Genomic DNA, 10,753 nt, shown 5'->3' on the forward strand with positions numbered 1-10,753 from the left:
CACACACATGCACACACACACACACACACTGCATTGATACTTACAGTGGCCCACATCATCCGAGCCAAGTGTCCCACCTCTGTATCAGTGACAGATTTTTCAGTGTGCTAATGACATACAATTCGGCCAGAATGCACTGCACAAAGGAAATGTTGGAAATGCTCACAGCTAAAAAAAATGAAAAGTAGTGTAGTTGGTCCACTGAAAGCACCTAACAATACTTGCCACATTTATTTACACATTCATACTGTATAGCACACGCATTCACAGATGGAACAGTAATTTAAGGCCATTACGCCAAAAATGATACTGGACGATTCTGCAAAAATGCAAATTATGTTCAATGCCAACATTTCCAAAGTTCTCACTTTGTACAATATCTTAGGTCTTCCTATATGACAGTGTGAAATGCTACCCAACTGTCCACCACCACATCTTACACATGGACAGCAGACACACATGCACTTCAATACAAACTAAAACTGGGGGCATGCATACACAGCTATGTATAATAAACAGTATATTCAATAAGTAAACACAATAGGTGTATGTGTTTGCTTTTCAAGTGCTTGTGCAGCTGGTGCGCTTATAGTGTGCACAATATGTGCAGTCTAAAATTTCAAGCTGCATACAGACCTTGAGGGACAATGAAATTTCCATCACATTGACCCACATTGGAAACCATAAATTGGCCTTTACCTTCTGACCTGCTTCATATAGAGCACACCATGTCCTGAGCAGCACAACAGGCGTCAACTGCATGGTGAGGTGAAGAAGTAGAAGAAGACCTGATAGAACCCAAGAACCAGTGCAGTTTGAGGCAGTGTGAGGCCTGTTGACAAACAACTGTGGAGAATGACTGCACACCATTGGTTGTGTAGTAACACCACCTACCCAACGCATGCAGAGTCATAGGGTTATGTTGTGATCCACATTAGGACTAACTCTTTCACACTGTATCACACATTTGCATAGTGAAAAATCCAAATGGAAAAGAGATAAAAACTGAGATAGTATCATATTACACCAATTTAAAGTGTTATTATTCTTTACTGAATCTATTGTGCAAGAGCTGCTGCAAAAATGATTACCAGCACAACACGAGACATTCATTGACAAACTGGCTGACACACAACTGACACACATGCAATGTTTGTGCAATGGTTGACTTGCTATTTGCTGTCGAATATCTTCAACAACAACAGCCATTAAGAGGGTGATCATATGAAACAGACAGCTCTTCCCAAGAGTTGTTCCACAGAAGCTTCCAACACTTGAGAGAAGAAGCTGACCTAGTGGACTAGTTAATGGGGGATGGAAGTATGTAAAAGGAAGCAATTTGACCTTGTTAGTTTGTCAGCAATCTTGACCCTGCTCCTTTCTGCATAGATGACTACTACTTTTTCTTCTCTGGGTTTCCTCTGCGACCTCCAGTGTCCCTCCAGTGGAATAAATGTTCCCATGCATGTTAAGAATGAAAAGCTAGAAAAAGTTAGAACAAAGCCAGTGAAACTCAATAACCTGCCTAAAAAGCTGGGGCCTGTATTTCTCAAACTGCTTAGGGGGGAATTCCACAGATTTTACACATTTAAAGTCTGTTTACAGGTCTTGGGGAGTATTACGCCATAAAAGGGTTATATTAAGTCTTTTGAGCTACATCTCCAGGCATCTCCAGTTCTGCTGCATTAATTTTTTTTTTTTTTTCAAAAACTGTCCATCTTATGCCTGACAATGTTATAGTAGTGCAATGCCAAGTCGGTGGAGCACTCCTTTAAAGTGAACTTTGGTGAAGTCAAAGATAGAAGGAGAAAACTTCACTTTCCCTGCTGATCCTTCTTGAGAGTTTCAAATACTCTATTCTAATTTTGAAAGAATACTAGATGACTCTTAAACTGGTCAAAAGGAGCCTTTGTGATAGAGACACAAACCTTCGGAGACATGCTGGAATGTGGAATGTGCAATATAGCATTGTTCCTGATTAATAAAATAGCATCTGAAGTAATATGTATAGTTCAGAATCAGAAGGTTATGAATAGTGCTTTTCTAGTATTATCAACCACTCAAAGAGCTTTAAACCCATTCATTCATACATTCACACACCCTCTTTTCCTATGTCTACAGAACTTCTTTATCACACACACACCAATGATACATCTGGGCCAATTTGGAGTTCAGTATTGTGCCCAAGGACACCTCGACATGCGGGCTGGGAATCGAACCACTGACCCTCTGATTTGTGGACAGCCTGCTCTACCTCCTGAGCTTTGCTTAATGTTTGTAGCAGTTGTAGTTATCTCCACATTTGATGGAATGTACTGCTATTTAAATACATCTTCATTGTTGGGGCTTGACATTGAATAACTACCTTCTATAATAAAATAGACTGAGCGCCAAGTCATATTCAACTGTTTCCTTACATCTTACCTGATATGATCAGCAGAGAGAGGGAATCACAACAAAGAGCACAAAGAAGCATTTTCATCTTGTTTAAGTGTGTTAAACCATACGGGTGGAGAATTTTCCAAACTTTTGTCAAAAGCTTTTTGTGAGTTTGTGTTACTTGTTACAGTGTGAACCTTAATGAACCAAGTACAAACAACAAACAAAGTGAACAAATAAAATGCACATTTAATTCTCCCCCAAACACAAAGAAGACCGTTACAAGTGCCTTGGTCCTCCTGTTCTTCTTTTCTTTGTACCTGTTTTCAGTGAGGTGGAACAAAACACAGCAATAAAACATCCCATGGACAGAGTTTGAATTTGTACATTACACTAGGCACAATATCACAGCTATCGGCACTAAGTACATCCTCCATTACACATATTCAGATTCGTAACTGTCTCAACAAAGCACATTCGCAGGAACAGGCAAACTCAAAACTGGACTGACAGAAATAGCCAAAATGCATTGTCATCAGTGTCTGCATGCTTACAGCAGGCCTAAAGTGACATGAAACAGAACAATGCACATCTGACCTCAGACAGGAGCTAGCAGTACTTAGCTGAAACAGACAAATGCTATTTGTGGCTCATGTGACTCAACACATAATAAATGTGAATAAACCATATGTTATCTTGATATCTTTACAGTCAACGTGTATTTTAAATTCACAAAAGACATGCTAAAATAATACAAACACATTTTATTGTGTTGTGGAGGTACTCTGTAAGTCAAGTTTTTTAACCCTATAACTTGGTTTATTTCTGATACAATGTGCTCGTGTAAAAAAGTTAAAAAGAGAAAATAACAAAAAGATCAAATTAAAATGGTATAAATCAAGACTGCTACTTATACAAGAGTGGTGAAGACTATGTCTTCTAACAGATGTGAGTGCTGGGATGTGGTTTTTGACATATACTGTATAGGTACTATTATTTTCTCATTTTAGTGTACTTACAACAGGCAAATTGCTTAAGATTTAACAAATAACTATATAAATTATCTTTCTCTTTCACTTTTAGTTGATTCTTAAATCTGAAAATTCATCATGTTCATTTTTTCAATAAAAATCTTCTTTTCATTTTTTAATATTTTTTAAACATATCCATCTCACATTTTTCAGTGACTGGTATTCTACTATATTCTACACTAGTGATAGTTTTGGCAACATGCATATATGTGTGTGGAGTTTTTAGACTTTAACCAGTATTTTTTCATCACCAGTCTATTTGTAAAGATGCATAGATTATTGTGAAACAGAAAAAAAAAGCACCAATATACAGAATCCCTATGAACCGTCAGAACTTTTAGAGGTATTTCTGTGTGTGTATTTGCATTTACATTGTTGACAGTGGTGAGGTAAAAAAATTAGCTAAGAAAACCGTTACAGTGTTTCTAAGTCTAGGTCACTTTCCCATGTTTATGTATTGCACATGTGCGCAAGTATCTATGACTTGTGGAGAGTATTGTTTTAAATTTCACTGCGTAGCGGTGTGACCTGTTGTTGTGAGTGAATCACGGTTCACTGACTCATTGATGCAACACAGTGCTAAGAACTAATGATGAGCCTTTAGTGAAGACCACAGATAAAATGCTGCAGTGGCAAATATTTTTTTGATTTTGAGGAAACGTCCACAGTAAGAACACCAATAAAACACTCAGGATGCAGACAAAGAGCAGCTGACAAGTTCTGTCTGCTCTTTTAGACTTGGCATTCATTTTGTCTTCATGTTCCTTTGTTGTCATTTCACAATTATTTAAGTCAAAGAAGTGGAAATGTGGTTGTCAACATGACTTCACACTCATCAGTCTCATAGTGCCCCCTTGTGGTCCAACGAGTTAATTTCCGCTCCCTACTCAGTTTAATGAGTGTCTGGTTTGAGTAAATCATCCGATCTCTATTTACCTTCCTTTTCAAGAATTCTGGCAATGCCTCTGCAAGGCAGGGACCCCTCCAAACCTCAACACCCACCGGTGTGGTGATGATATTGGTGTTGCAGTTGTTGCCCTCAGAAATGTCCCCTACCAAGGAAGCCGCTGTGCGTGAAAGAGGTCCTTACTGCCTCTTGCTGTCCAGGATGGCCCTCCAGTCGTCCGACCAAGACAGGAGTCGTCTCTGGGAGGGGCTGATGGGTAGGTGCTTGTTGTGGCAGGCAGTGAACAGGATGTGCTCCCACGTTGGTTTGAGCTCCACACCTGATCAGGAGACGTTAAGCATACACATTACGTAACTGACAACCACACATATTAAACAGTGTGCGCCACTGCTTTATACAGCCCCGCAGATTCTGACTAACGGTACAAACATTTATGTAAATGATCTGCTTGGTTTTGCCTCTTGTATGTTTCTCACATCTCCTTTTTCCAGGTGTTCATGGTGGAGAGGAGATTATGTGCCTCAGTTAGGGTCTGTTGGCAGCACCTGGACGTTGATTAATGTCCTCCCAGATCATATCCTTCATTTCTGATTTGTGACATTGGCTTATATAAATAAAATTTGACAGGGCAAATGAAGCACTAAAGGAGACGTATGCAAATAAAAACAGCATCAACGCCCACATGACATTACACAAATAGGATTATGTAATCCTTGTCCTAGAAGATTTTTCTTCTTTCTTTTTCATTTCTATCTGCATGTTTTTCATTTTCATGCTATTCTCAGAAATATTTTATATATCATACATTTTGATCATTATGTAGCTATCTTTTTCTCAGATAGTCCAATTATACCAATTAGTAATCCCCTCCCTGGAACAGTGGTTGTTCAGTTAGAGGTTAGCAAGCACAATTAGGCCTAGCAAGACTTGGATTTCTCTTCATGTTAAAGCAGTGTGCATGGGTAGTAAGAGTTTGGTAAGAGAGCATGGTGTTACTTTTTTAGCCTTTACAAAACAAAACACACATGAGAAAAAGTGTAAGGAGGAGATTACAAAGTTACAGTTTCAGGTTACAATTACAAAAAGCGCCACTCATGACTAGCACATCCACTGTGGAGTATCCCCCCACACTGTGGAAGCTGGTCCTGGATGCTATGAGAGTTTATGCTTATGTTGACAGCTCTGTCCTCTTTTTCACCTGATTTGGGTAAATTACACTGCAGCAAACCCTGACAACATAAAAACAGAACCTAAGATGGTGTAAAATTGTTTCTGATTTTATGTTATCGCACTGTTATCGGCACGAACTAGTTCTAAACTGCAATACCACTAAAATACTGTTTCTTTATTTACTTGTGAGGATGCTTAGTTTTTGCCTGAGACATTAATCTAAACATTGAAACAGTTGGATACAAGCCAGAGAGCTGAAGTTAACATAATAAGATAGCAAGCTGAAGAGGATTAAATCTGCCAGAAAAATCAATGATTGCTGGCTAGAAATAAGAAACTGCTTTTATTTACCTGTGTTTGAAATCAAGATTCACAAATTCCTAAGAATTTTGAGCTGTAAATCTGCCTGTGTCACTGTTGTAAACTGCATCTGTGCAGGAAAACAGCAACAGCGGAAACAACAGTGAATGGTCAACTGTTGTGAATGGTCAACTGTTATTCTATATTGCTGGATTTCCATCCAGCAATATAGAATAATTATTTAAATAATTACAATGCTGTCTATCTGTTACGGATATCACTAACTCCATTAAAATGTGAATTATCAAGCATTCTTGTTATTGTAACAACATAAACACTGCATGTGCACACACTAACATGTACAATCCTCACCTAGAATGTCAGGTTTGTCATCTATGAGGATGTCTCCAGAGATTAATGTCTTGTCCCTGGTCAGGATGACCTGCTCCAGAAAGTCATGCCCCAAATGCTTCTCTACCCAAGCATACTGGACAGACACAATACACACACACACACACACACACACACACACACACACACACACACACACACACACACACACACACACACACACACACACACACACACACACACACACACACACACACACACACACACACAACACACACATATCTCATTAGAAAAAGGAAACACAGTAATCATTTCCATAAGGAACTGGCAAATGGCTTACCTTCTCATACGGGCAGTGTTTGTAATGCTTTATAGGGCTGGTACAAATAAAGACATCTGTGCTGCAAAAAGAAAGAGAAACAACACATGTTTTCAGCATGTTTTCATCAATGCATTTGACTGGTTCTACAGGGACTCACAGTCCTAACTAGAGTTTGACTGATATGAGCTTTTGAAAACTGATAGCACTGAGAGTAAGAGTGAAGGAGTGAAGCTTCTCATATCCAGGATTTACCATCTTTCAATCTGATTGCAGCTAATGTTTCTTATAGTTGTCAGGATGAAGGTGCTTTTGAAATAGCAACACACCGAGACACAAACTGTCCATTAGTGAGTCACTATTGGTATCTGGCATAGCAATACAATCACTTGTGGTCATTATCAACCCAGAGAATCCACATTGGTGCATCCCAAGCAGAAAAGTGTATATCCATGAGCAGATAAAGGCAAATATGATCACATATTAGACAGAAACTACGCCGGTGCACAGCGCTGACCTGGCTATATCAAGTACCTAATAAAAACATGGTACCATGCTCTTATCTATTGAAATACTGTATATAGAGAGCCTCTGCAGTTACAATCAATTAAGGATGCATGGGCAGTAAGGGTGGTAGAAAGCACATTGCCACAACATCATGGCTGTTTATGGACATGTTCACAGTCTAGTAGAGATAGGCAGATGATACCACAGCTGCAAAGCTTGTTTCACTCCTGTGAAGTGCACTGTTGCAATACATTGTGCTGGAGCTTGTGTCAAGCAAAGCTAAACTGTGTGACAGGCACGTTAGTGGGATAAGAAAAGAAATAAAGTGATGTACATTAGAAAGACATAATCATAAGTATGAGAACATGTCAGCCCAATATCAAGTAATAATGTCATAAAGGTAAAAGGAAAATGTCATTAATATTATTCTCCAAGCATATCACATTTTGATTCACAAGAAATGTGACACAAATAACAACTGTGAAGTTAAAATATGTAACACCATGTGACACTGGACCTAAACTACACCAATAAAGTACATTAATATTATATGAGTCAAAATAAATATTTGATATCTTGGTTTTTTGGACAATGTATTCATTAATTATTTTACTGACACATTTGCACAATAACACTTACATTTATTGCAGCACTGCTAAACAATACAGATTTAATAATAACACACAGACTTCTTGCACTTTTATTGCACTTGGGACTAAAAGTAGGTGATGTACCTTCAGCTTTACTCTTTGCAATAAGTTTAGCAAACCACCAGATGTGACTGTACTGCTTCCGTAAATTTGAATTTTTAGAAAGGGGACCCCAAAGCTTCACAAAGTATCATCTGCCCATCACTACAATTTAGCAAAAATGCTATTTTCTATAATGTAAAAAAATGACTTTTCAGAGGTAAATTTGAATGTGGCACTTCCCTTGCTTCCACAAGTTGATAAACATCAGTCAGATCTAACATCATGCACACAACTGCAGGGTGAAGTGACAGATAGTAGTAGTGATAACCCAAACCCAGTCTATACAAATTTGGCCCTTAAACAGTGTTATGCCCCTACATTCATACAGTCAAACATACCAGACACTGGACATCTGCTAGATGTGTTAAATTTTTGAGAACCCCATAATTTAAAATGACTGCAGTATATACAGATAGACATTCACTCATAATAACTGAATCTTCAAGACATACTTATCCATCTTGGCCATCTCCTTGACTGCCTCCACTCCTCCTGGCAGGGGCTCCAGCTCCATGAAGAAGTTTTTGGACTCCCAAATGCTGATGGCTTTTTCCTGGATCAAAGTACAAACGCTTATCAGCTTATCACTGATCAGTACACCCTGATCTTTGCTATAGGTTTTGATTTTTTAATCTACATAAGTGTGTATATGCTCTGAAAGAGGAATGTCCAAAAATCAGCTTTTCAATGTCATTTAGATAAGTATATTGATAGTGACAAAGCAGCAATGAACTGAGCAAAACATCCGCTGGTTTATCTCTTCCATGCTGGGCACAGACCTTGGACCCGTGGTCTACAATCTCTATGTCGCATGACATACCATTATTTACTGGAAAACACATGATGACAATGCATGAATGAAGACCAAACATGCAATTTTGCTTTTTACTTATGTGTCTGCCTGTGTGAACGACTGTCATTACACCATATTTGGGTTATCCCTTTTATATCTGCACTGTGCATCTGCCCTTGACTAGTACCCAGTGTCAGGAGCAGACGCCATAATACACTGCAGGTGAGGCCAGGGGTTACTCAGTCAGTTAATACGGAAGCTTATTTTCTGTCCCCTTGGGCACTGAGTGAAATTTAAAAACAAAACATTAAATTGTGGTTGAATTGATCAGCACTGTGCAAATGCACACATTGAACATCTGGGGGAGGCTCATATAGACGCATTGGAGAGCCATTGGAGAATGTTTAATCTGAGGGACTACCAATATTTCATGTTACTTATCATCAAACCCTTCCAAGACGTGCCTCTAGTTATACACAGTCTCTACATTGGATGTAGGCTGTTCTTGGTAATAGCTAACTATATTACTGGGGACCCCTGGACGAACATATACACGCATGCCACTTACACACAGGTCACTCCTGAGCTTCCCATACTGCGCTGACACCCAAAACCCTCTCCTGTCATCCAGGGTGATATAAGGCTCGTCCGGGTACCTGGCCTGGTACTTCTTCAAGAAACCCCCCTCGAAGTCCGCCAGGACCCCGTCCATGTCAACCAAAACCCGCAGTCTATTACCCGAGAGAGAGGAGGACGACATGTTTACGCAAATCCTCTTAAACGGATCACGAAGCAAAGTTCTTCCTCTTCCGAATAGGCGTGTAGTGTGAAACATTGTTGACTGTTGAGTGGCTGCGGCAGCACCGGCAACTGTTTCTACCGTTAACCCTGTCCAAACGGCGATGGGGGATAAAATCCGCATGAACGTCGAAAGTTTTCCAAATACTGCGGCTGTTAAACCGTGTCGTTTTTAGCACTTAGCACTGGTTGTATTGTTATTTGTCTATTCTTTAAGTTTTATTTAACTTCTTCCTTAACTTTATTGGGCGGCTCTGTCAGTCAGTTGCAGCTACGTTAACGGTAGCTAACTTTAGCTGACAGGCTAGCAGCAAAGCAGCGGGCAGGTCAAATGTATCATTCCTCTGCAGTGTACTGGGAGCTGTTTGCATCGTTTGGCAGTGTGTATGAACTGCCCTGCAGCTACCCACAGCCTTACCCAAGCCCACAGCATCTCTGACAGTGACTGCTGTGGCAACCGAAACTAAAACGAAAAGTAAACAACTGGTGCTGCAGCATCAAGGTGGGGAAAGCTCCGCAGTGAGAACAAATTGTACTACAATCCTGCTCGCTGCAAAGATATTTTTCACCAAGAAGATGCTTCACTCCTCTCCACTCACGTTTTCAATAAGTGAGAGCCATGTACAGTCACAATTTGCAGTTTTACTATATAGCAGATTAAAAAAAGATAACATTACATTATTAATATTAGTTGTAGTTGCAGTACTAGTATTCGTATTATCATCATGGCAAAAGTGCATGATTTGTTTTATTAAGTACAAAGGATGCCTTTTTCATTACCATAATGTGCGAACTCTGTTCTGCATCCTTCAGTGAATGTACATACAATGCAAAGTATTTGAAAATGTGCCGAAATAAATGTTATACTTTCTGTATTTGAGTTGAGGTCTTATTCTTTTTTTGCTCATCTTCAATTACTGCAATTTGTCCCTGCAACACTTAAAAATAGACCAATAGTTGTCTAAAGCATGTACTCCTCCAAAGAGTAAGGTCCTGAATGGATGGATAGTCCTTGGATAGGTAACTGTTCTCAAAGAACAGTTGAGTACTTTATGTATTCCATCCGCAAAAAATAAAATAAAATGATTAGTCAGTGAAAAATAAAAGATACAACAGTGACAGATAAGATAATTGGCTGTAACTGTCTTTTGATTTTGAGAAACTTTGTACAGTTTACATTCAGCGGATGCTTCAAATTCAGTTAGGTAGGACCTCTTACATTTTAAAACATCTTTGTTCAAAATCCGGTAAATTGTACGTCAGTTCCTGTATTTCTTTTTCCTTAAAGGGGGAACTGTCAGTGGAGTCTGAAATAGACCATTTTAGTCCCTTAACACATAAAACAAGCAAGTAACAAATTACTAATAAAAATACTATTATGAAAATCATGGTTACAGTATTACAAACATTATCAGCAAATCACGTACCTGGCACTTTAAGAATCCA

General features: G+C 39.0%; 1 protein-coding gene across 1 annotated transcript; it reads right to left on the minus strand.

Moving 5' to 3' along the window:
- Positions 1-2,608: 2,608 nt before the first annotated feature.
- LOC139608297 (5'(3')-deoxyribonucleotidase, mitochondrial-like) lies at positions 2,609-9,867 on the minus strand. Its single transcript, XM_071461868.1, has 5 exons — positions 9,078-9,867; positions 8,169-8,269; positions 6,479-6,539; positions 6,160-6,274; positions 2,609-4,636 (listed from the first exon to the last, which is right to left on the minus strand). The coding sequence occupies exons 1-5, from the start codon at positions 9,429-9,431 to the stop codon at positions 4,497-4,499; spliced, it is 771 nt and encodes a 256-aa protein (XP_071317969.1). The 5' UTR covers positions 9,432-9,867; the 3' UTR covers positions 2,609-4,496.
- Between the last annotated feature and the right edge of the window lie 886 nt (positions 9,868-10,753).

Source organism: Trachinotus anak, unplaced genomic scaffold (genome assembly GCF_046630095.1).
Source record: "Trachinotus anak isolate AG129_WGS33_773 ecotype Australia unplaced genomic scaffold, CSIRO_AGI_Tana_v1 ptg000025l, whole genome shotgun sequence".
Taxonomy (NCBI): Eukaryota; Metazoa; Chordata; class Actinopteri; order Carangiformes; family Carangidae; genus Trachinotus; species Trachinotus anak.